Source organism: Cervus elaphus, chromosome 25, assembly GCF_910594005.1.
Source record: "Cervus elaphus chromosome 25, mCerEla1.1, whole genome shotgun sequence".
Taxonomy (NCBI): Eukaryota; Metazoa; Chordata; class Mammalia; order Artiodactyla; family Cervidae; genus Cervus; species Cervus elaphus.
Window position 1 is genome coordinate 6,742,397 of NC_057839.1, and position 27,313 is coordinate 6,769,709.

The 27,313-nt window shown below is 44.6% G+C and overlaps 1 protein-coding gene across 4 annotated transcripts in view; it reads left to right on the top strand.

The window, feature by feature from the left end:
• Positions 1–26,267, top strand: part of RANBP17 (RAN binding protein 17) — a 345,605-nt gene extending 319,338 nt beyond the window's left edge. For 3 of the 4 annotated variants that reach the window (XM_043887360.1, XM_043887361.1, XM_043887362.1), the window contains 3 exons: positions 20,964–21,062; positions 22,942–23,069; positions 25,034–25,435. In XM_043887360.1, coding sequence (XP_043743295.1) covers positions 20,964–21,062; positions 22,942–23,069; positions 25,034–25,124 — 318 coding nt within the window. In that variant the 3' untranslated portion in view covers positions 25,125–25,435. Of the gene's footprint in view, positions 1–20,963; positions 21,063–22,941; positions 23,070–25,033 lie in introns of all 4 variants that reach the window. The other variant, XM_043887363.1, reaches the window with a different exon arrangement.
• Positions 26,268–27,313: the final 1,046 nt, after the last annotated feature.

The window sequence follows — 27,313 nt, forward strand, 5'->3', positions numbered from 1 at the left end:
GACCAACCTAGACAGCATATTAAAAAGCAGAGACATTACTTTGCCAACAAAGGTTGATCTAGTCAAGGCTATGATTTTTCCAGTAGTCGTGTATGGATGTGAGAGTTGGCCTATAAAGAAAGCTGAGTGCTGAAGAATTGATGCTTTTGAACTGTGGTGTTGGAGAAGACTCTTGAGAGTCCCTTGGACTGCAAGCAGATCCAACCAGTCCATCCTAAAGGAAATCAGTTCAGAATATTCATTGGAAGGATTAATGCTGAAACTGAAGCTCCAATACTTTGGCCACCTGATGCGAAGAGATGACTCACTGGAAAAGACCCTGATGTTGGGAAAGATTGAAGGCAGGAGGAAAAGGGGACGACAGAGGATGAGATGGTTGGATGGCATCACCAATTCGATGGACATGAGTTTGAGCAAGCTCTGGGGGTTGGTGATGGTCAGGGAAGCCTGCTGTGCTGTAGTCCATGGGCTCACAAAGAGTTGGACACGACTGAGCGACTGAACTGAACTGAAAGAGGAACAGGGCTGCACAGAAGTATATAGTTAGTAGCCAGGTAGCAAAAGTCCAAAAGGCACTAAAACTCTTAAGAATGATGAGTTTGCAATCACTACCCCTAAAGATCGTTTAGAAAGTTGAAGTTTATGATTTTAAAAATAGAACACTAATTTTTAATTAAAGTGGCTTTTGTCTTTGATACTATGAACTCATTTCTCTGTTCATCTTTAAAAGGATAATTCTAGTCCAAATCCTTTGTTATATACCATATCTTTGCCTTTTTAATTTCATTTTTGTTATAGAAATATTTGTTGAATGACTGTTTCACCTGTAACAAAAAATGGTATTTTAAAATAGAAACCTGTTCTGATAAATCATCAAATTAGTATTATAATCCTATTGCCTTTACACAGTACCTTTTCTCCCCAAAATCACCTCCATCCTGATAGTTGTCCTCGCACCTAGCAGAGCCTGAAACCTTGTGATGGTCAGTGAATGTCTGCACAGAAGACCCAAAAAAATATTTTTAGAAGTGCAGTCTGCAGACAGTGACTTTAGACATCAAATCATAGACTACTACTTAACAAAATAAATAGTAATGCTAAGAGTATATCATTATATACTATGTGATAACTCTGCTGAAATTACATAAGAAAATTTTACGTGGGTTAAAAAAAAAAAGGTACTTCCAATATTGTTCTAAATGGCTGACAGAACAGAGAGCATTTGTGGTTTTGTTTTGTTTTGTTTTTTCACTAGGACATGTGTTTTTCTACCTCTAAGCACAGTTCAAAGATGTAATCCATTGATAGCGTAACTTGCCTTATTAATTGAAAGGGAGAGAATCCACCAGATGTAGCCCAAACCAGCAGAGAGTTGGGTGACTAAGCAACAGCAAAGACACCATATTGAGTGAGCCAGAATTCAGTCTCCAGGTCATTTATTTCAACCAGTGACAATGCGTCTAAACTCCAGTGCTTCAGCAGTGATTGATGGTTTAATATCATATATAATTTTTTTAATGAAGGAAAACCATTTAAATATGTTACCATTTGCACTGGTATTCTCCTATGTACATAACCGCATTTAATCATTATGGGGATTGTTTTTATACTTGTGTAATTTGTATCCAAGAAATAACTGTCAAAACCATCTCATGTTGTTGCTGGAAATGGTACAGTTTGCTTCATACTTGAATAGATTCATTCTTCCCTGCACATAATTAAGAGTGTTGGAGCTTCACTGCTACCACATAGGAATTCCATGTTTACATTTCTGAGAATGAAAAATTAGCCGCAATGTGCTTTTTCAAGCTCCCATTTTCTGGGGCTGTGATATTTAAGTACCTTAGTTCTGTACCAGTATATGATTTGAAGAGTTTGATTTTAAGACTTTTAATATTAAAATACATAATAAAATTTTATTATCTAATTACAAGAGGGTTTAGCCTCTTATTAAAGTTGCTAAATCAGGCCTGGATTAGCATCATAATGGCACAGTTTGACATGGAATACTCAAAAGTCAAGTTCGAGGGAAGGGATGGGGTTTTTTTGTCGTTGTTGTTTTGGGGGGTTTTCTCCTATGCCTGCCTCTTGCACAAAATAACAAGGGTGAAATGCATGTATGGAAACAAACAAGGAGCAATTTGGGACGCTGGAGAAGGAGTGGAGGTGTCAGCCTGGGATGGTACCCTTAGGCAAGGCAGCTGGTATATGTAGCCTTTTGTTTATCTGCTGCTGGCTTATGTAGCCTTTAGGCCGGCACCAGAAACAATCACTCCTACAGGGTCAGCTGCTGGTCAGAAGCAAAGTAAGAAAAGACTTTGCGTTCAAATGCGCAGCCATAATTTCGGTGCAGCTGGCACCTGCTACTGGTGCACAGCGTGAGGGTGAAAGGTCAAAGAGGCGGTTGTTCAAAACTCAAGAATGGCTTAAAGGGACTTGTAGATTAATCTGCTTTATTAACTTCTGTATATTAGATAACTATTGCTATGAATGACAGTACATCTTTTTGAATAAGTCGCATCTCTTTCTCTTTTAAATTAGCTTTTGAGTAATGAATATTAAATAGAAAGCATTTCAGGGGTAATTAAATGAAAACAGAACGATGTCATTTTACAATTATATTTGTGTGTTTATAGAATAGGGGAATTACAATGTTTTCCAAGGAGCTAAAAAAAGAAGAGCCAGCTTCATAAGGAAGAATTTGAAATAAATAAGTTACACGTCCATTAGCCCTTGTGTTTAAACTGAAAAAAGTATGATGTACTTTGTGACTTAGCACAGAGTCATTGGGGGCCAGTGGCTTGATCTGGCATTCCCAGGGGCTCCGAGTGTTTTCTTTATGAATTAAAGTGACTGCAATCTGTCATTGTTCTTTTATCTACAGTTTAGCACAGTTTTGCTGTTATTCTGCAGCAAATGTTCTCAGAATAGCAGAAATGTAGTAAAAAATGAACCACCACCATACCTTTTCCTTCACACCCATGTTAAGCAGATAGCATTTCATGGGGAAAAAATGCAGAGTTTTACACAGGTTTAGCCCAGTGATAATTAGGTATGCTTTATAATATCTCTCACTCGGTATGGCAAATGGCAAACAAGATAGTTTTTTAGCCCCTTCATTAATAGTGATTGGCACAATTAGCTCTCATTGTAAATTAACAGTAAAAAGAGTTCTCTGAAATGCATTCTTTTTTAAAGCCTCTCCAAGGAAAATTTCTTAATTCATAGGTTAAATGTTGACACCAACTCTGGAAAAGCATTTGACAATCTATTTCTAAAAGGATGATTTTTTTTCTTCTAACTCTCAGTGATTTTTTTTCTGTTTTGTTTTGTATTTTGAAGAATTCTCAGGAAAATAAAGCATAGCAGATGACATCTATCTTTTTTAGCACAGGTAGTAACATTTATCCATATTTCACAAATGGAAGAAATTGTGGATTTCATTTGTAACTCCCAAGCTTTAACACGAGTTCAGTCTTTCTACTCTGAGCTGTGTTCCTGTGACATGTGAAGATGACACCTGAGGTCATCTTACTGTGTCACATCCAGGCCAACCCAGGGCTCACCAGAAGGGTCCTAAACTTGTGTGGGCATCACAGAGGAGCAGACTCCCTTGACCAGAAAAGATTCGGTTAGGATTATTTCCACATCCTTCCACTCCAAAGTAGAAGAATCTTTACACCCCTTCCTTGAAGATTTAGACTTTTCCTCCATCCTGTAATGGAAGTCTTATTTACTGCAGGGTTGCTAGAATTAGAGAGGTCACCACAGAAGGGCAACCTCAGATTCAAAGAAAATTTTAACAATGAATGATTATGATGAAAAAGAAGTAGAAATAATTATTATATGCTTGGTGTGTATGTTAAGTGCTTTATGTATATATTAATACACACACACACACACATATATACTCACACATATATATACACATGTGTATTCCAGTGTGTGTGTATTTCTCTGTCTCATTACTCTGTGAGGCATGTATTTTTATCTCCACTTTATGTTCAAAATACTGTAATTGCAGCTCTAGTAGTTCACCCAATACCACACAGCTAATAAGTAGCAGAACCTCTGCTGTTAACCACTATAGCGTATAACTTTTAAATGGCCTGGAAACAGGCTTGGGAGGGATGTAGGATAAGCAAGGGCAGGCACACACCGTTCATTCATCCATAAATTCTTTTTTTTTTTTCCCTTTATTTATTTATTTATCTTTTCAGTGGGTTTTGTCATACATTGATATGAATCAGCCATAGATTTACACGTATTCCCCACCCCGATTCCCCCTCCCACCTCCCTCTCCACCCGATTCCTCTGGGTCTTCCCAGTGCACCAGGCCCGAGCACTTGTCTCATGCATCCCACCTGGGCTGGTGATCTGTTTCACCATAGATAATATACATGCTGTTCTTTCGAAACATCCCACCCTCACCTTCTCCCACAGAGTTCAAAAGTCTGTTCTGTACTTCCGTGTCTCTTTTTCTGTTTGAACCAGTTCTAATGAGATGGATGAAACTGGAGCCCATTATACAGAGTGAAGTAAGCCAGAAAGATAAAGAACATTACAGCATACTAACACATATATATGGAATTTAGAAAGATGGTAACGACAACCCTATATGCAAAACATCCATAAATTCTTGATTGAGCCAAGGGCTCCTTTCTTGGAGTACTGTTTGGACAAGAAGTAAACACTTGACCCAAACTGGCTTATCGTCCCTGGATTTAGAAACTAGCGTTTAAAAGATAATGGTCAACCTCACCTGAATTGAAAACTTGAAAATTCAAGAGCCGTGGGGCAGCCATTCCCTGCCGTGTGCTCAAGGAAGTAGTCGGTCTGCCGCAAGAGAAAAGAGCCGCCGACAGGATGGAAGGATCTGCAGAGACCAGGCAGGCCCACAGAGAGACTGAGGAGAGCCCACCAGAGTTCCCGTCCCAATTCCATGCCCTGGAGAGGCCGGACTGCACTGCCTAGAGCAGGGTCCGGAAGTCACCCCTTTTACCTGCGATAGTCACTCTCTTCACAGTGAAAGGATCCCTGACTCGGAAGCTGTGAGGACAAAATGAACCCATGAATACAGACTCACCTAACACAGGGAAAGTATTCAATAAATGTGTAAAAGCAGCTTCATTTTGAAAATAATACATAGGTACTACTTTTTAAGGTTCCCATCCTTGTCCTTTTCCCTGCTGTTCATAATTATAAATGTGAAAAGTATCCTTTCCAAGAAATCCCAAGCCCAAGACTTCATTTCACAAGATGATTTGATTTTAAGGCCATGACTTAAGCCAGAGTACCTACGTCTTCCTAGTCCCATCCATGTGTTCTGCTTTTGTTAGAGTTCTTTCTGTGAACGAGCGTTCTGAATATCACAGACTCACTGGACTGGATGGGGGCATGGTATGATGTGCATTTTACTCATGGGTCCAGTCTGACTTTTTCTTATTCTTCCTATAAACTCCAAGCCTTACTTTGCAATGGCAAGAATGAAAATAAACTCTGTAACTCTTTCCATTTGTATATTGTCTTCATACTTAATGCCTCTCCTGATTCTCACAACAACCCTAATAGGTTCAGTTCACTTCAGTCGCTCAGTCGTGTCTGACTGTCTGTGACCCCGTGGACAGCAGCACGCCGGGCTTCCCTGTCCGTCACCAACACCTGGAGCTCGCTCACACTCATGTCCATTGAGTCTGTGATGGCATCCAACCATCTCATCCTCTGTCGCCCCCTTCTCCTCCCGCCTTCAGTCTTTCCCAGCATCAGGGTCTTTTCCAAGGAGTCAGTTCTTTGCATCAGGTGGCCAAAGTATTGGAGTTTCAGCTTCAGCATCAGTCCTTCCAATGAATATTCAGGACTGATTTCCTTTAGGACTGACTACAGTGGAAGTGAGAAGTAAATTTAAGGGACTAGATCTGATAGACAGAGTGCCTGATGAACTATGGATGGAGGTTCGTGACATTGTATAGGAGACAGGGATCAAGACCATCCCTGTGGAAAAGAAATGCAAAAAAGCAAAATGGCTGTCTGAGGAGGCCTTACAAATAGCTGTGAAAAGAAGAGACATGAAAAGCAAAGGAGAAAAGGAAAGATATTCTCATTTGAATGAAGAGTTCCAAAGAATAGCAAGGAGAGATAGGAAGGCCTTCCTCAGTGATCAATGCGAAGAAATAGAGGAAAACAACAGAATGGGAAAGACTAGAGATCTCTTCAAGAAAATTAGAGATACCAAGGGAACATTTCATGCAAAGATGGGTTCGATAAAGGACATAAATGGTAGGGACCTAACAGAAGGAGAAGATATTAAGAAGAGGTGGCAAGAATACACAGAAGAACTGTACAAAAAAGATCTTCACCCCATCAGCAGATGAATGGATAAGGAAGCTGTGGTACATATACACCATGGAATATTACTCAGCCGTTAAAAAGAATTCATTTGAACCAGTCCTAATGAGATGGATGAAACTGGAGCCCATTATACAGAGTGAAGTAAGCCAGAAAGATAAAGAACATTACAGCATACTAACGCATATATATGGAATTTAGAAAGATGGTAACGATAACCCTATATGCAAAACAGAAAAAGAGACACAGAAATACAGAACAGACTATTGAACTCTGTGGGAGAATGTGAGGGTGGGATATTTCAAAAGAACAGCATGTATACTATCTATGGTGAAACAGATCCCCAGCCCAGGTGGGATGCATGAGACAAGTGCTCGGGCCTGGTGCACTGGGAAGACCCAGAGGAATCGGGTGGAGAGGGAGGTGGGAGGGGGAATCGGGATGGGGAATACATGTAAATCTATGGCTGATTCATATCAATGTATGACAAAACCCACTGAAATGTTGTGAAGTAATTAGCCTCCAACTAATAAAAAATTAAAAAAAAAAAAAAAATCTTCACGACCCAGATAATCACGATGGTGTGATCACTCACCTAGAGCCAGACATCCTGGAATGTGAAGTCAGGTGGGCCTTAGAAAGCATCACTACGAACAAAGCTAGTGGAGGTGATGGAATTCCGGTTGAGCTATTTCAAATCCCAAAAGATGATGCTGTCAAAGTGCTGCACTCAATATGCCAGGAAATTTGGGAAACTCAGCAGTGGCCACAGGACTGGAAAAGGTCAGTTTTCATTCCAATCCCAAAGAAAGGCAATGCCAAAGAATGCTCAAACTACCACACAATTGTATCCATGTCACATGCTAGTAAAGTAATGCTCAAAATTCTCCAAGCCAGGCTTCAGCAATACATGAACCATGAACTTCCAGATGTTCAAGCTGGTTTTAGAAAAGGCAGAGGAACCAGAGATCAAATTGCCAACATCCCCTGGATCACAGAAAAAGCAAGAGAGTTCCAGAAAAACATCTATTTCTGCTTTATTGACTACACCAAAGCCTCTGACTGTGTGGATCACAACAAACTGTAGAAAATTCTGAAAGACATGGGAATACCAGACCACCTGACCTGCCTCTTGAGAAACCTATACGCAGGTCAGGAAGCAACAGTTAGAACTGGACATGGAACAACACACTGGTTCCAAATAGGAAAAGGAGTACGTCAAGGCTGTATATTGACACCCTACTTATTTAACCTACATGCAGAGTACATCATGAGAAACGGTGGGATGGAAGAAGCACAAGCTGGAATCAAGATTGCCCAGAGAAATATCAATAACCTCAGATATGCAGATGATACCACCCTTATGACAGAAAGTGAAGAGGAACTAAAAAGCATCTTGATGAAAGTGAAAGAGAAGAGTGAAAAAGTTGGCTTGAAGCTCAACATTCAGAAAACTAAGATCATTGCATCCAGTCCCATCACTTCTTGGGAAATAGATGGGGAAACAGTGGAAACAGTGTCAGACTTTATTTTTTTGGCCTCCAAAATCACTGCAGATGGCGATTACAGCCATGAAATTAAAAGACACTTACTCCTTGGAAGGAAAGTTATGACCAACCTAGATAGCATATTAAAAAGCAGAGACGTTACTTTACCAACAAAGGTCCATCTAGTCAAGGCTGTGGTTTTTCCAGTGGTCATGTATGGATGTGAGAGTTAGACTGTGAAGAAAGCTGAGCGCTGAAGAATTGATGCTTTTGAACTGTGGTGTTGGAGAAGACTCTTGAGAGTCCCCTGGACTGCAAGGAGATCCAACCAGTCCATCCTAAAGGAGATCAGTCCTGGATGTTTATTGGAAGGACTGAAGCTGAAACTCCAATACTTTGTTCACCTCATGCAAAGAGTTGACTCATTGGAAAAGACCCTGATGCTGGGAGGGATTGGGGGCAGGAGGAGAAGGGGACGACAGAGGATGAGATGGCTGGATGGCATCACCGACTCAATGGACATGGGTGTAGGTGAACTCCGGGAGTTGGTGATGGACAGGGAGGCCTGGTGTGCTGCAGTTCATGGGGTCACAAAGAGTCGAACACGACTGAGCAACTGAACTGAACTGATCTGAATGGGTAGATAGGGCCAATATAAATAGTTTTTAATTTGAGAGGATAGATACATCAACAAATTCAATCCCGCAATACCTGTATGGATAAAGTATACATTGGTTCAGAGAGCTGAAATGGGGATGTCCCCAGCAGTCCAGTGGTTAAGACTCTACCTTCCAGTGCAGGGGTTGCAGGTTTGATCCCTAGTCACTGAACTAACATCCCACATGCCATAGGATGTGGACAAAAAGTACGAACATAACAAAACAGAGGGATGAAATAACTTGCCCAAAAGACAGAGCCACTAAATAACAGTGCTTGGAATATAATTTGGGGCTTCCCACTGGCTCTAGTGGTAAAGAACCCGATACCAATACAGGAGATATAAGAGACACAGGTTTGATCCCTGGGTCGGGAAGATGCCCTGAAGGAGGGCATGGCAACCCACTCCAGTATTCTTGCCTGGAGAATCCCCATGGACAGAGTAGCCTGGCAGGCTACAGTCCATAGGGTCACAAAGGGTTGGCCATGACTGAAGCCACATAGCACTCACACACACACAGAATTTAACTAAGGCTTTTTTGTCTCTAGGTTTTACAGTTTTCACCATACGAGAGCTTCCCAGGGCCTTAACCTGCCTCTTACTCCTGGCATTTCTTGTTATTCCTTCAGCCTTATTCAAGGGTGACAGAGTTCCCCTACCTTCATTTCTCTTAGTGACATTGTGCATGGTATGAGAAACTCTTTTGAATTTCTTGAAAGAACGGCACAGTTTAATGTGAGATTGGTTTAATGATGGCATAATTTATTCATTTTACAGTTATTGCCGATTTTTCACATAGCACTTGAAGGGTAAATTATCTGAAATTTTCTCAAACTATATTAACGTGCTGGAGAGGTGACATCAGCCTTCATATTCATTTGTCTTTAAGTCTTAGAGACTTTAACTAGCAATGGCCATTTGTGCAGCAGTGAGTTCACATAGTATGTTAAGGAAGACTTCTTATTTGGTTGACTTGAAGAACAAGGTACAGGTTACCTGATTCTCTGACCCTGCATGAGTTAGTGTGACTCTGTATGCTTTGCAACCCGGAAGAACTCTTGCATGTTAATTCTGTATCCCTTGTCATGCTTAGGAAAATACAGATGTAACTGCTTTCAGACTGATGAAATTCCATCCTCCTTTCAAAGTTGTTTAATTGTAAATTCTGTATTTGTTGAAGACTTTCTACTTCACAACAGTCAGAGCAGAAAGATTTTGTAGCCAATAGACCTGGTTTTGAATATCAGTTTTGCTACTTCCTATGTCCTTGGAATAGCTCCCTCACCTCTTTGAGGATGGCAGCACCGCAGCCAGGGGGATTCTATACCTTATGTGGAGTAGCCCCCGGGATCGAGTGGCTGAAGTGCTCCTTGCTGTGGTCTCATGCCCAGACTGCCCAGACGAGCCAGGACGCAGATGTCTCCCACTGCATCGCTCCTTCAGCCATCTGTTACTCCATAACCTAGAACATCGGTATCATGGAAAGGAAAAACAAAAGCATTCAAGCACATATTTAGTTGCAGTCATGTGAATATAGAATGCCATGAAGGAGGAGTGATAGGAAGTACAAGGCCTGAAGAGAAATCTCTTAGGCCCCAAAGAGACCCACCACAGAAAAACACTAAGCTCTGTGTTAATGCCCATACTTAATGTGGCATCTCATTTTAGATGGGACAAAGAAGTTCCACTCAGGCAACTAAAAGCGTCAATTAGAGTTAAGTGCATTGAGGGGTGATTTCTCTGTGACCCTTAAGATTGGAAGGAAGCAACTTAATGGGTGGGCAATACGAGATTAGTAAATTCTTAGGCTGCATGAGCTCTTGAAGGCCACAGGGACCACATTTTATTCAGTTCTGTACCACAGTGCCTGACACACAGTAGGAGTTCAGTAATTCTTTGAGCGATGAGTAAGTCAAAGAAATGAAGAGGAAGGGAGAAAAGAAGGAAGGCGAGGTCTCTAGCGCAGTACCTGACACATAGCAAGGACCCCCTCACAGATGCGTTGCATATGGGCACCTGGCACATAAGAGTCAAGAATAGAATGTTCTGACTTGAAATGTATGCAGGTGAAACTAGTAGACAACTAGAGGCATTTAGAGCTTCTCTAGACGCCTGGCTTGTTTTGGAGTTTGTACTTTAAGGGAGAAGTTCCACCCTCAGCAGATGAGGGACTCTTCTTACCCCACCAAGGGAGCAAGTCCTCCCTCCCCAAGCCCGTCTTTTTCCCAAGCCCCCTGCATTACCAAGAGGCTGGAAACAAATTGACGGAAACCTGGAGGAAAGTGACTCAGGTGATTTAGGAGAATGGAGAGGCTGGCTTATGGGGCCAGATTAAAGAAGCTAAATATGTATAGCCTGCCTAAGTGACAACTAAATGGGGCATTTGATAAGTCTATAAATACTCGGAAGATGTAAATGCCAAGGAGGAAAGGGAATTACTTAGCATGGCACAATGGAGTATTGGCATAATGGGATAATATTAAGAAAGAGAAAATGAAGGTTGAGCATCAATAAAAAGCTTCCTGACAAGGAGCACCATTCCTGACGGGGGACACTAGTAAGTTATGTGCTGTGGGCCAAGGGAGGTAATGGCAGTGCCGTTTCTCAGGGCGCTGGCAACGGAGCCGGCAGGATAGGGGCCGAGATGCGTCCTGACTGGGGCCAGGCAGGTAGCCTTCTGTGTCTGTGGCCTCCCAGTCCTAGACGAGGAAAGAGACTGCGTCTTCTTGGGGGGACTCAGATGGCTCAGCCTTCTAAAGGGCCGGACCATGTGGAGAAAAGTTGTGCCAGCCATTTGCCCTTCCACATGAGTGCATGGAAGGGTCATTCAACTTAAAGAGTCCCCCATTTCCTGCCAGCTAAGCCCACATTCTCTAGCACTCTCTAGCACACAGGACCAGGCCCTTCACATCAGCCCCCTGCCTACCTCATCAGCCTCCTCCACCACCACCGCTCCACACACACCCTCGCAGTGACTGCTGCCCGTCATTCCCCACACGCTTCTGCAGACCTTTGCACCTGCTCACCCTTCTTCTCGCTTGACTGCCTTCCTCCCTACAGCGGGTTGATATGTCGTGGGTGAAGCCTTCGCTGCCTCGGCAGGGCTCGCCCCCTCCGGGCCCCTGGGAGCCCCCCGTGCAGGCTTCTGTGAGCGGCAGTTGCTGTGCCACGCTCTCATAAACAGCGTGTGGCCTCCCCTCCCGGGGCCCTTTGGAGGCCAGGACTGTGCCTCGTTCGCCTGTCTGTCCTCAGGGTCTGAGCTGGCACAAAGCTGGTGGTGGCGAAGTCTGACTACGTCAAGGAACGAGGTTCTCTTCCCAGCACTGTCAGTCACTATCGTTCTTTAGCCTCCCTGTGTAACTATGAGGGCACAAGAGCGTCCAAATTTCAGTAACGTCTCTAAATCATCTCCCCAAACACTTGGCCAGCAGTCTCTATGCCAGTTAGACAGCTATAGATAAAAACTTCAAATCTGAAAGGCAGCATGCCATCCTCTATGGTTTAAACATTAAACTCTAATCTTTAATGGAAAATGCTTCTGCAGGCCAAGTGAATTTTCAAAAAAAAAAAAAGACTTTTTTCTCCTCACGCAAAATCATTTGAACATGTTAAGTAAAATAACCCTCCACTGTTGGTTATAAAGATTTTTAGGTCCATCTAACCAGATCCCTTCGGGAAGTCAGGGAGGATATAGTGACAGATGAAAGGCAATGAAACTTTGAACCTCCTCCTGTAAGGATAATATGTTTATTATGAAACACAATATTCACTGCACTCTGCTTGGAGGACTGCATGAGATGCCCTCGTGCCATTATGCCTTATGTTGTTCTGTTGTGAAATATGATATTCATTGGGAAATGTTGTGATGACTGTTCAATAAAGCAGCATGCTGTTTCCCACTCCCTTTGTTTGATTTTGAATGGCCTCAGTTAGAGTTTACTTCACCACTGAATATTTAATATAAACGTGCTTGTAGTCGTCTCTGCCGTGCGGTGTGTGTGCGCTGGGTGGAGTTCGTGCCACTGCTCCTTACCGCACGAGCTCCCTGTGGGACCGTGGGTCTGCCGCCCTGCACCACACACAGCCCTGCTGGGGCAGTCTAGTGTCCAGCCCCTTCTCTACAGGCAGTCTGGAATCCGAGCCCATGTTCTCAAAGCTCTGAATCAACCTGTGGCTTCAGTATCAGGTTGTATTTCTTGGAAAGATTTCTTTAGCTGGGCAGAAAATGGGATAAGCAGTCAAGGGTTCTGACCACTTCTCTCCATCTCCGAGGCTATCCTCACTTCCCCTCTGGGCTTGCGCAGTAGTGTCAACACGTTGCCCTGCCTCCAGCAGCTACTCATCATTGCCGTCCCGCAGTTTCCCATCAGTTTTGTTCTAAATCACAGACCTAACCATTATTCAGAAGTCCTCTGACGGCTACCCTGTTCATACTGGCCCAGACTCGTTGCTGCATTCAGCGTGACGCAGTAGGCCTTTTGTAGCCTGGGCTCAGCCCGGTCTTCTTCTCACCCTCAGTTCTATTCCTTTCCACTTGAAAGAAGGTCTCTCTCAAAAGCCTGCTATGCAGAGGCTGATTATTCCTCAGATACACCAAGCCCTGTCTCCTCTGCCTTTTCTCCTTTTATTTTCTCTTCCTGAGGTATCCTTTCCCAGTGATGCTATATGTATCTTTTAAGATTCCAGTTAAATAATTAGCTCTCCTGTGAAGATAGGCTCATCTTTTTAGACAGGAAACACAGCACATATGCCTTTGTTCATCTCTCTTGAGCTTACACATGGTTGCTCATTTGGAGATCCCCAGAGGCTTGTGTAGGACACTTGAGGTTCTATGATTGTAAGACAGTCATTCAAACAGTATACCATGAACTAGACATGACAGTGTCACTTGAAAAAAACTAGAGGAAAATGGCTTTGGAGTTGAAAACCATTCCTCTCCATACAAATTTTCACAGCATTCCTACCTAGAGGATGTTTTTGACAAATGATGCTTAATTTTTACATCAAATCAAAAAAATTTCTATTTGATGTTGGCAAGAGAAGAGTGAGAAAGAGTTCCCCAAATAGTGCTGAGTGGCAAACCCTGCAGCCTCCCAGTGCCCCAGGTTTTCTGGGTTTATTTTAATGCAGCAAGCTGCTTTATGAGATCTGCAGCCACTTGAAATATGATTTACTACCAGTAAAAAGTTTCAAATGGATAATGAAGATTCAAGAATGAGACTCACAGTGTAGTGTAGTCAATTTTGTTGCTCTTGCTTTCCAGTACATCTCTGCCATTGAACTGAATTATTTATTGTAATTTATTTCAACCATGGAAAATAAAACTGTTCTCATTGAGATGTGCACTGTAACATTCAGAATGACACATCACAGGCTGCACTCTCAATTAATTAATCCTGAAGTTTCATTCCAACTTTATCTTCTTTCTTATAAGCTAGGAGACTGGCAGGTAATTCTTTCCCCAATAAACTATGATTAAAATGAATGTTTTGAGAACCAAGGGTGATGTTGGTAATGGAGAAAATTGAAACAACAGCAAAACTAGGTTGTGTATGTCCTTAGATTTTACTGTGGATGGAAGAGGTTTTTTAATATTCTAGGCAATTTATCACTTGGAGAAAATGCATCCCTGAACTTTCTGTAAGGAGGGGTTGGAGGAGGGGGTGCTCTGCGTTTGGATTCAGAACCATGCAATGTTAATGTGACCAAAGCCAGCTGAGCTAACCAGTCCTGCAGTAGCTGTATTAGTAAGAAGTTTTTTTGCCTTAAAAAAAAAAAAAAAAAGCAAAGCTAGCATTGTACAAAGGCCAAGAGGCAGGACTCCCAAATGATTTTTCAGAGGAGAATGGGTCACCTATGTAATTGATTGCATCTTGTTTCTTAGAAAAAGAGGCTCAGCTCATACATTTCATTTGATTTTTTTTTTTCATTTAAAGTGCTCAATAGCTGTTTCTATTATGAGCTTTCAAAGACCCTAAGAGAACTTAGGAATGTGCTTAATGTGTACACATACTAAAAGATTTAATGTAACTTGGGTGGTTGGGCTTCGTTAATCCAGGCAGAAGAACATTTGCTTGCTTGTCCATTACTTTCATTTTTCATAACATCCCACTAATGTCACATTGGTAGACAGCAAATGAAGAAACAATTGATTCCTTTTCCCTAAAGATGACTAGTATCTAATCTGAGGAGGATCAGATTTCAGTATTTGCTGTGCAATGGCCTCAAGAACAGCACTTGGTAATGACAGCAACTCCCTTACTTCCACAAGCCCTGAAAACCTGGAAGCTCTTCCTCCTTCAGAACATTCAGATTCTTCCAGATCATGGGGCTGTGGGAGAGGGGCAGAAGGCTTCTCTGCTTTTTCGGGTTTTACTGCACTGTCTTTTTTGTTCTGTGGTTTTTGCTGTTGCTATGGCCAGCCTTCCTCCTCCTCTCCCACCTGGCCTTCCCGAAGGCCACTTACAGGCGCCAGAGGATTCCTGAGATTCAGGAGCTTCCCTCAAGTGTTTGGTGCATTTATCAGTTGTTCCTCAAAATGTCAGCAGCTCATCACCTCAAAATCAAAGGCAGCCTAGCTTGGCCTGCAGTGCACGTAGTTTTATATCCTACCCCCCTCTTCTTTTTATTGCCCCCCACCCAGCAGATTAAGGCACCCTGTTCTACAGACACACCCTCCTGGGCACAGCCCTGACCAGCCTGGCTTTGTCCCCCCTCTCTAGTCCTGCCTAGGTCTAGGTACAGAGACGCTTCGTCTTGGTCTCTCATCTTTCCTTTGGTCTATCCTTCTTTTGGTCTGAGGGCTTCCCCGGTGGCTCAGATGGTAAAGGATCTGCCTGCAATGCGGGAGACGTGGGTTCCATCCCTCAGTAGGGAAGATCCCTTGGGGAAGAGAAGGGCAGCCCACTCCAGCATTCCTGCCTGGAGAATCCCTATGGACAGAGAGCCTAGAGGGCTGCAGTCCACGGGGTCGCAGAGAGTCAGACACAACTGAGCGACTGACGCTTTCACTTTGTTTTGTCTAAACCGAAGCTGCCTTCTCAGGCCCTCCTTCCACCACCTTTTGGAGAAGACAAATTACTCTTGTCCCATTCCCATTTCCCTGATCAACAGGCAGCAAAGTTGCAGTGTAACTAAAATGTCATGCAGCCCTGAACCAAGAGGCCAGGAGAGAGAGGGGAAAGCTGAGGCTCCCTGAATACATTAAGGATTTGATCCCTATCGGTCGGAGTTCCTATCATCACTGCACGTTCAGTGCTGTCTTTCTGAATTGGATGGGGAGCAGGAGAGAGGAGTTTGGATTTGTTTCACCTGTTTCTTAGATTTTGTGGAATATTTTTTAGTTTTATCAGTATACCCAAAGAATATTAACAATGAAAAATGTTCACTTTATAGAGAGTATTTTAAATTGAAGAAAATTAGTTTAATTTCCTAATCTTTTCTCCTGTGTTTATTTAAATTGCTATATACCTGGGTGGGAGGGAAACCAATGGTTCAATGGACCGTTTTACAGAGACAATCTATTAATTATGTCTACTGCTGTTCATCTTGAGAGGCTGAAGATATGGTAACCAGATTTATAAAAACTCTAGGTGGGAGGCAAGAAGGTCTCCTGCCGACTCACCAGGAACCCCTACCCTGGATTCTAATCACAGGGACTTCAGTAGCTGCCTGACTGCTGAGCAAGTGGTCGAGTGGCCAAACAGGACAGACACGTGGGCAGCATGTCTGGGAGGCCCTCTGAGGGCGGGCGAAGGAGCCACCCACAGTGCCGCCACCCCTGCCGCAGGCCTGGTCCCCGCCCACGGGCAGCCTCAGGGTGTCAGGCAGCAGCCTCCGGACTTGGGCAGACCTGCGCGCAGGTCCTGGTTCCACTTCACATCACAGTAGCTGATAGCTGTGATGCCTGAAGCAAGTCCCTGACTTGCTCAGGACTTCAGCTCCTTAGACTATGAAATGGGGATAATGTCTCCCTCAGGGTGAGCTGGGAGTTGCAGACAGTGTGTACCTGTGCCTCACAGAGTGCTGAGCGCCCAGGGGCTTTCTGCAAATGTATCTGTTCCTACCGGGCAGAGAGAAACCTCATCAGGCACAGCTTACTCTTAAAAAGATGGTGCCTCAGCCTTTAGCCTTGGTGACCTAAAAGGCCCTAGAGATCTCTTCCAGGCAGCTGCTGGCTAGAGAGGCAACAGTGGCTTAGAAGCGTTCTCTGGCTCTGCACACGAAAGCAAGATCCTTGGAAATGAACAGTGTGTTAATTTAGATATTTACCAATTTCAGGTTTTAGCCATGGGCTGAGGCCAGAACTTCTCTGTTTCCTGTACGGCTCTTTAGCTCTTTATACTTTAGTTGATATTTCACTCATCCTTTCATTTATTAATCTGTGCATTCATCCTGTCACCCAGTAGCTATTTCCTGAGCTTCTGGTAGGTGCCAGAGGCCACACGAGGCAGGAGGGATGCAGAGAAGTGTCCCCCGTGGTCCCAGGACGGCAGAAGGCTGCAGACCAGTCTCCCCAACCCCCGTGAGGCATCACCCGGGACCCACTGAGCCATACCTCTCAGCCATCCTCACCTCTCAGCCATCCTCACCTCTCAGCCATCCTCCCCTCCCAGCTTCTAGACCCACTGGACCTCCAGCGTCCTTAGAAAGAGCACACCCAGCACAAGCCTCGTCTGTTGACATCTGCAGCAGCGTCTGCAGTGAGAGCCTGCTGTAGGGAAGGGCGGGCCCGCACGTTTGAGCAGGCAGGCCCGCTGTGCGGGGTGCTGGCGCTTCCCATCCCATTTCAGGGCAGAAGCGCAGGAGAAGAGCTGAGGAGTGAGCTGAGGTCCGCGTAACACAACACTGCTGTGTTTTATCTCTCCAGGTCAGATATTCGCCAAGTTGCTTCATGTTTTATTTAGAAGGTTACAAGTTTTCAGAAACACTATCACTCAAAATCCATACTAATACATGTGCCAGACCAAACAGAACTGATTTTTGTACTGTTTTCTATTTTAGCTGTTTTTTTTTTTTTTTTTGGCAGCAGGAGGTGGAGGATATTGTTTTTACTTTTACTGCAACTCCTAGTGAGATCAGATAATTGTGAGGAGAATATAACCTGGGTCATCTGTCCATAATCAAGACATGAAATCGGGTGCATCCTTGAGCCATGAGATTCCACGGGGTCAGGCCAGGCGGGGTAACCGCGGTGGGAGCAGAGGAGCACCAGTAATGACTGAGAACCTATGAGAGAAGTCGGTCTTCACTGTGGCCCTGAAAAGTAGTTGTTATAATCTCTCATTTTATATGTAAAGAAATAAAGCCTCAGAAAAGAGAAACAACTTGCCCAGCATCTCAGGTTACATAAGTGGCAGGGCCAGATTTGGCCTTAGTTCTGACTGACTCCAAAGTCTGTCCCTACCAAACCAATGTTGGTTTTGCTTCACTGATAGAAATTTTCTGCAAACTTAGCCCAAGCCTCTTGGGAAGGAAGAAGGGAAACAAGGAAGCAGCACCTGAGACAGTGCGGTGTCTGGTTTTCTAAGTGGACTAAGCTACATCACCCCCCTTCCCAAGTGGCCCATTCCCTGGTGGGGCAGACTAGCTGCTTAGGATAATACAGTGGATAATGTATATGCTTTTTGGACACAGGCTCTGGGAAATGTAGCCTGGGTTAGGCCAATTTGAGATGGCCATCCCAGCCATGCCTGTAGGCGGTGAGCAGAGACTGGCAGGGTGGAGGCCCCGCTCACACAGCCTTCCATGTACTCAGCGCTGATGGCACTTTGTGACTCCACGCTGGAGTGGGCCATGGCGGAGTGGGCCAGAGCTCTTTCCTGTCCGTCTTGACTTGTTCTATCCATAACCACCAGAGATTCCACGGTATCTGGAGCAGGTACTTAAAGCATTTCACCCAGGATTCTTCCATATGGGGGTGGGGGACCTTTCTCCAAAGGGATTTGCTACACTGATTGAACTGTTTCCCCATATCCTCTCAGATTATTAGAAAAAATAACTGTGGAAATAAGTTGCCATGTCAATACCCTTTGAGTGGATTTGCTCAATAATTTCCATTTTTCTGGAAGAGTAAAAAAGAAAAAAAAAGTCATCTGTTTTAGCCAACTTTATTTTTAGAAAAGTATTTTATTCAAACATCCCCTTACTTATTACAGACATAAATACATGCATTCAGACAAATGAATCCACGGGAGAACAGTATAAAGTAATTGGCACATCACTTCAGCATGCTTTGTCAGTTACTGGAGGACTTTGGTGCTTCTAACTTTAATCTTTTCCATTAAGATATCCATTCTGCCTTCAGATTGTGAAACCTGTAATATTTTAGGCTGTCTCCATGGATCTGTTAGTTTTGCTTGTCAATTTAATTTGTGGCTCTATGACTTTGGGTGGCTTGTTGGATTGTATACAGAAACACATGACCTGCAAATGATGATCAACCTGCCAGCATAAGACCCAGCCTCTCCCCGGAGACACCGGACATAGAATAAATGTGTACTGGCAGCTTTCATTTGCAATCGGCCTGTTAGGATGATGACAACGACGTGTGGAACAGAAGCTGTTTAAAGCTCATCAGTGTTGTTTTTATATATATACCTTAAATGGACTTACCTGGTGGCTCAGACAGTAAAGAATCCTCCTGCAATGCGGGAGACTTGGGTTCGATCCCTGGGTTGAGAAGATCCCCTGGAGGAGGGCATGGCAACCCATTCCAGTATTCTTGCCTGGAGAATCCCCATGGACAGAGGAGCCTGGCAGGCTACAGTCCATGGAGTCACAAAGAGTCGGACGTGACTGAGCGACTAAGCGCACACACACACATACCTTAAATGTTTATAACACTTTTCACTCTTTGCAGCACTTTTTATATCCACCATCTCTTTGGATCCTCATTTGATTCCCTGAGCTTCCTTGTACTGGATTATCATTTCCCTCTTTATGGGTAACGAAACTAAGACACAGAGAGAGAGGTTGCCCGAGATCACAGGGTAAATTGGGTTGCAAAAAGGCCAGAGGACAAAGCCAGATGTCACTAAAGCCTAGTCAGGGGTGGTGTGTGTAGTAGACTTTGCCACATAATTGCTGTTTTCCCCTGCCTTCCTTCAGGGAACAGAGCTCTGAAGCAGTGAAACAGGAAGGACTGGAGATGAGGGGTATAGTGTCCAAGAAGCAGGAACTGTAGCATCCACTTCACATGGGTGACCAAAGCTTGCTTCATCGCTCTCTGCCGGGACTGTTGCAGCAGCCTCATCTCTGGCCTCCCTCCTGTCCTTTCACCTGCACAGTCCATGTGTCCCAGAGGAAGCTTTCCTAAGTACAGATCTGAGCATGTCTCTCTTTAGGTGCAAACGGCCAGATTCTCCATTGAGGTCTCCCAGCCTGCACTGGGGTCTTGCTTCTGGCCCACCTCTCTTCTCCCCACCACACTGCATTCCTTACCATTGCAAAACCCTCTGTGTTCTTGCCCAGTCTCCTTTTTTGCTGCTGTCTCTGCTTAGAACACATTTATGATGAACTCCGTAACTGTGACCTTCTTTGTGGAGTCTTCCCTGATTCTCAAGGACCCAGAAGTATCCGTCTTTCCGCTGCTTACCCACAGCATCTTTGCCCAGCCCTGGTTCCTGTTATCTCTGCTGAGTAGTCTGTCCCAGGAAGCTTTTAGCTCCTCAAGGACAGAGGTTGTGGTAGATGTCTGTGTTCTCTTAGCCCCTCCCAGGCATCTTGCAGACTTAGAATTTAAGAAAATGGATGAGTATGACATGCAGGAGTAGGACTTTCATGGTGGTCCAGTGGTTAAGACTTCATCTTCCAATGCAGAGAGTGTAGGTTCAGTCCCTGGTGGGGGAGCTAAGATCCCTCATGCCTTGTGGCCTTAAAACCAAAACAGGAAACAAATAATATTATAACAAATTCAATAAAGATTTTTTAAAAAATAAGCCATGTAGGAGTGAAGCAAGTAAATGAATAAATTTAGTGTATGAGGAACGAATGAAAAGATTTTTCACAGCCTGAGCCAGCAGGAACCATAACTTCCAGAGTGAGATGGGCTGGGTTCCCTTTCTCCCTCTGTCTGAGATGTGGCCCCTCTATAACTTGACTGTGTCTTTGGTGAAATGAGAGCCTCAAAAGTGAGCTGAGCTTTTTGCCTGATGACCCAGTAGAGAGGAAAGCACATCTGGGTTGAGAGGTAGGAACTGATCCCCTTGGACCTGTGGCCTGTGACTTCTCCCACCCAGAAGGTTCTCACCACACGTTTCAGTAGGGGCAGCTCTTCCTCAGGAGCTGAGAGTCTTTGCCAAGAGTTCCCATAGGCAACGGTATAGGCTTCCAGAGTCAAAGCTGTTTGTCCAGCAAGTGCCCTCATGGCTGGTGGCCGGATGTGGTGGGTAGCAGGTGAGCACATAGAAGGCCTGGGGTTGGGGCGATCTCAAGCCAGGGCTCCAGGGTCATCATGTGACTCTGTCTTCTAGATGATGTCCGTCCTCATGAACACCATTGTCTTTGAAGACTGTCGGAACCAGTGGTCAGTATCCAGGCCTCTCCTAGGGCTCATCCTGCTCAATGAGAAGGTGAGTGTGGCTGCAGGAGGGTCCCCAGGAGGCAACCGCAGGAGGAGGGCGAAGCCAGACACTAGGCCAGGCTGTGACAGACAGGGGGGCCAGCCAAGCGTGAGCAGGCAACTTGAGCGCCCGGGACAAGGCCGTATTCCCCCAGAAGGCCCTTCCTCAGGGGCCTCAGATCTCCTTCAGTTAAGTGGACGCCTCCAGCTAGCTTTTCTGGAACCCAGAGCCCCCACACTGGGCAGGTGGTTTGCTCAGCAGTGCTTCCAGCTCACCCTCACTCCCCTTCCTGCTCCAGGAGATGCTGGGCAACAATCCCTGTTGCCCTTTCCTGGGCCTCCTTCCTGATGTGGGCTCTGCACCGCCCTCAATGGTAGCAGCCCCCCGAATACAGAGGCAGCACCTTTATCCAGGTCACGAGTCTCCAGTCCTTAAGTGCACGCACCACTCTGGGCTGCCTCCCAAGTTCTCCAGCTTCCCCTTGAACCCACCCCCGTCCCCCCAGCAGTCAGTAGGAACAGTGCATTACTGCTGGGGAGAATGAATTGTCTATACAGTAAGAGAGTACCAGGGAGAAAGACAGAGAGATTAGAGACAGCGCATACATTAAAATTCAAACTGAAATCCCAGCCTTGGAAGGAAACTAATAGAAGAAGAAAATATATCAAAAAGAGAAGAGCTGTCTCATCATTCACCTGTGCTGAAGTATCCAATTTTAGCCACATTCAATAGCACTGTCATTCATCTTCCCTCGGTGTTATTGTGATTTAAATCCAAGCTCTATAAAAGAGAGCAGTTCTTTTAAAATGATTGAGAGGGAATAAGGGCAAATTCAGTGTTTAGAAAAAGCTTATGACATCACAATATTATACTTTACTGATGGAGGCAATATTTCATGGTTTGGGATGAAAAACTAATAATTTTCTATTTGGTGTGAGTCACTGCATCATTATAAAAGGGAAAAATAAGTAGTTTTGTGCATTCCCAATCTTGTTCAGGAAGACATTGTGGTTTAAGTATAATGCCTCTGATATATAGTATTTAAGTATTAGTCTGACTACATATTAATTATGTGTGTTTTTGATGTGAGCTGTTTTAATGTATGATGAAAATTAAATATCATGCTGTTTGGGCCTGGAAGGATAAACACATGACTAGCAAAATGTGGTCTTTGTGCTGAAATTAGGCTGTTTCCAATGATTAGGAGCTGCTTTTAGCATAAGTGTGTGTGTGTGAAAGCCCACAGTCATCAGCAGAGAGAAAAGGGCTGTACAGTTCTTTGTGACCAGGTGTGACAGGGATTTTTCTTAGTGTCAGACAGCTCTCCCAGAACTAAGTGAGCCCCTGAGGTGCCCGTCCTCAGCCGAACAGACCCTCCCTGACCCAGGCGTGCAGGGACTGGGGAATACAGAGCCTGGGGTGGTTTGAGAAGTAGTTCGCTAAAGCCACGGGGGACGGAGAAGCAGGAGGCGGGACCCGGGGCCTGGCCTCGGCTGCCCGAGTGCGCCCTGGCTAAGTTCCTCCCTCACCCTAAGAGGCCATTCCTCTTTCAGCCTTCCTGTGAGTGTTGAGGAGAGGAAGACCTTTATGTGCTCGATCCCCCACCCAGGAGGCGAGGGCTCCATCAGCCTAAATTGTTCTGTGACGATAAAACAATTATAGCAACAGATTTTATGAGAGAGGATAATAGAGTTTATACTCAGGAACGTCTCTATTGCTCTGGTTTTCTCTCAAGGCTTAATGTTCAAAGTGGACCTGGACCAAAGCCCCTTTGAGAGTTAGGAGCCCTGAGCCCATCAGAGCTGGTCTAGCCCCACTCCCACCCCCCCGGCTTTCTTCAGGCCCAGTTTGGAGCCAGACCTCTGACACTTGTTCTGTCTCCCAACAGTATTTCGGTGAACTGAGGGCAGGTCTGATAAGCAGCCAGCCTCTCCCCAAGCAGGAGGCCCTTGCCCAGTGCTTCAGGAGCCTGATGGAAGGAGTGGAGCAGAACCTGTCTGTCAAGAACAGGGACAGGTGAGTGACGCCCAGCAGTTCAGCGTCTCCGGGAGAGGATGTTCCATGGCTGCACTTCACACAGCTCAGGCACTGATGCGGTTTCCTGTTACACCTTGGAGCCCTCGGCTCACTTTAGTTCTATCCGGTATGAGTATTTGCTTTTTTCCAAGCAGCATGCTAGGCACTGTAGGATGCATGCATGCATCCGTGCGAAGTTGTGTCCAACTCTTTGCCACCCCATGGGCTGTAGCCCACCAGGCTCCTCTGTCCATGGGATTCTCCAGGCAAGAACACTGCAGTGGATTGCCATGCCCTCCTCCAGGGAATCTTCCCAACCCGGGGATTGAACTACATCTCCTGTGTCTCCTGCATTGCAGACAGATTCTTTACCACTGAGCCACTGGGGAATAAAGTGCAATTTTTGCCCTTAAGCATTTTATAATCCCACAGAAAAAATAACTTATTGAAAGGTTAAAAGAAAGAAAGAGTTAGAACTGCTATGAAGGACAAAGAAAGGCTTTCTGACATTTGAACAAACGTGGACTTTGAGGGCAGACAGATTCCAATTTAAATTTTATTCCTTTATAAGCTGTGTGGCAGTGAGTAAGGCAGTCAACTCCACTGATCCTCGGTTTTCTCACAAGTAAAACAAAGATGATGATAATTGGTTGTGACATTTAAATGACAGAATATAGTAAACATGGTACTTAGGACATAGACTAAATAGTAAGTAAGTAAGTAGTTCCTTCCTCTGTCTGACCTTTAAATGTGGTTGGTTTTGCAAGAACAGAGACAGCTAAGTTGCCAGTGAGATCTTGATGAGGAACACAAATTTGTCACCTATGCTTGAATTCATTCATTCATTCATTCATTTAGTTCACAAAATTTTGTTGAGAAACTGCTATGTGCCAGGCATCAGGGATACCAGTGGGGAACTAACTGTTCCAAGGTTTTTTTGCCCTCATGGAGCTTCTAGTGGCAGAGAAAGACATAATGAATGATGGAGAGAAAAAATGTTTTCAGGGAAAAAAAAACCACTTGCCCCATCGTTTGATAAAATGTGTTAGCATTCAAATGGTATGCCATTGAAATGCAAATTGTTAATTGCCCCATAGCCACAGACCAAAACCTGGGCTTTGATAATACAAAGCCAAGTCAGATGGACTCTGTGGACATGTTCCCTTCACTGCTGTTCCCCACCAAGATCCTCTATCAGGCAAATAGGGGCAGCTTCCAGGCTAGGAGGAGAAGAGAGTGAAGGAAGGGGAGGTGCCTTGTTAGGTGCCTCAAAGGGGAAATTGCTTTGCCTGAGGCTTGGGAGTTTGAGTACCACCTCCTGAGCGGGGCTGTGAGTCCCTTGTTTAGTGAGAGTACCAGCCAGCAAGGACGGGTGTTCTCCACACGCCAGGCAGGATGCTGAGCACCTACAGGCACTGTCTCTCCTAACTCAGTAAATTCTTAATTCTCACAGCCCCATAAGGTAGCCATCACGTAGGGTACCAAGACCGAGGTTAAGTGTTCATCTGAGATCACCCAGTTAAGAAGTAGTAGCGTCAGGATCTGAACCCAGGTGGTTTTATCCAGTGCCCCCTCTTTTGGCAGCACTAAGTTTGGTTTTCTCATCTGCAAATAAGGATACTAACACTTGCTCTGGGGAAGACATACGATGATTAAATGAACTTATATGTAACCACAACATAAGCTTTGGTTCTTTTCTTTATATTCATTATAATCTATGTGTAATTTGACTTTTAAAAACAATTCTTACATGGTATAACCACAGAACGCACCCCTCAGAATGATTAGTTTTTTGCTGATAACCCTTATTTTCTGGGAGGGGGAAAGGGAGGAGCTATAGTGGCTGTGAAATGGGAGGAGGGAGCTCAGCCAAGACCCTCTCCAGGGTCCTGAACTCTGCCACCAGAGGGTCACACAGCTTCAGCCTAGCCACTGCCCTCAAGCCTTTCTCCCTCTTCCCACAGGTTCACCCAGAACCTCTCTGTCTTCAGAAGAGACGTGGCTGAGGCCCTGCGTAGCGATGGCAGCACTGAGCCACTGGACATGATGAGCTGACTGGACTTCTGCCCGTGTGCCGAGAGGCCTTCATCCAGAGACTTGTGGGTCAGGGTCCCAGGACAGTGATGTTGGCTAGCCCAGGAGAATCTATTTTTCAAAACAACAACAAAAACCCTACCTTTTTATAAGTCTGGCCTAATTATAAGAATTTATAATAGTGCACAAACAATGTAAATTCAGTCTTTGCACTGAAAAAAGCAAAAGATGTGTTTTCAGTCTTTCTATATAAGATTATTACCTTTGTTCTCATAATTCTCTGAAAGGGTAGAAACAACGTTTAACCAAAGAACATAATAAACCAGGTTTGCAACTCAGTGTCTACTAGTTAATGGCTCTGCGATCAAGGGGGTGAATCTGTGGGAGATGCAGCCTTCAATGTGGATCCCGGATTGAGACAAATACCACTTGAACCTGTTAAATTAGTAGTTCGTTATTAGTCTCGTCTGGAAAAGCAGTGTTGGAGCTCTGAGCTGTGGGCATTTCAGACGAGCCTGGGAGCTCTGTAACGCATCCCACAGGACTGCACACAGACCTCTCTGCCTCAGCAGCGTCTGATAAAGTTGAGAGACAGTAACACAATTAAATGACTTACAAACAACGTTTGCTTTTCACTGGCATAAATCTGAAGTGGTTTAGTCTAGAAGAATTAAGCTGTGCAATTACTGCCTGCAGAGATATTTCTCCAGAAGGAGTAGGTAGCCCCAGCAAGTAGTTCTGGGCGCTGCTAGCACCCAGCCCTTCTGCCTCCATTTAATTTTTAAGAGAAGCAGAGGTATCCAATTAAAATGTAGATTCAAAGCCACTTGCCTTCTTGAGCCACCCAAAACGGTTCTAGATGCTAAACTATGGATTTTCAGAGGATGAGGCTCAGCTGGTTTTCATCTTGCCACAAAAACTCTTTACAGTGGGGACTGCAACTCAACGCAAACCCAGGACAGAGAGAAGGCCTTTACCGTTTGTGATGCGTGGTAACTAGGCTGTTGATTTGAGATTGTCACTGTCAGATGCCTTTGGTATCCCACTGTTCTGTCATCATGGTTCAGGCTTATAGTAAATATTATTCCCTTTATTTCTGCTAAGACATGAAAGGTTGGCCTTACTGTTGAAGAAGTAAATCCACAGGCTCCTTTTATAATCTCATTTCTCAGACTGGTTATTTCTTGACAATTTTCTTGATAGTTGAGTTTTTATAACAGGCTTGTCACATAAAGGCAAAGTCACCCAAGTTTACCTAAAAATTTGTCTTCCATATGTGAACTCAGGAAGTCAGGGAAATCTGTGTTCTAGGTAGGGTTATTTCTGGTATCTAATGGAGAAGTAAGCCTCGGCCTTACACTATGTCTCATTATCAGTAGGATAAATAATTTTCCCTGAGAAGGCAAATTCCGAACTTCATAAAACTTCAACTTTTTTTTTTTTTTTTTAAACTTCAACTTTTTAAAGAAATCTGATTTGAGAATTTTCTCTTTCTCGGGGGCTAATTACTGCATACTACCCATCCCCAAAAAATCCTTCATAGAAAGCCTATCCCATTCTGGCACTTTTTTTTCCTTAAATGTTCAAGACCTGGGAGTTCCCTGGTGGCCTAGTTGTTAGGATTCTGGGCTTCCACTGCCATGGCCCAGGTTCAATCCCTGGTCAGGGAGCTGTGATCCCACAAGCTGTGGGGCGTGGCCTAAATAAATAAATAATAAAATGTTCCAAGACCTAAAGGCACCGTGTTGTTTGCATTAAAATGCTCACAAGAAAACCGCAGTGTGCGCTTGCTTTTCTTGACCACGTCGGCAGAGGCCCCCCGGTGCTTTCTCAGCAGCCAGGCAGGCTCCGTCGTGGCTGTGGAGGCCTTCTCAGGCCCACTCACCCCACCCCGGCAGGGCCTGCTCACAGCGCTGGGTGTGCAGAGCACGCATGGAGGCAGCACTCGGGGCAGGGACGCTCAGCCAGGGGACCACGCCCTCAGCCCTCGCCTCAGCCCCCTTGTCAGACGAGGAAACAGGCTCAGAGGTGGCACCCAGCTTACACAGGCAATATGTGATCCCAAGTCTGTGTCACCTCACAGGCATTCCTGAGGTCTCTTCCAAGACCTACATTTGAGGATGGTAAGTTGAAACCAGTTAACGTTTACATCAGTTTCCATGTGTTTTTCAGAACTCTATTGCTAAATAACAAACTACCCCAAAACACAG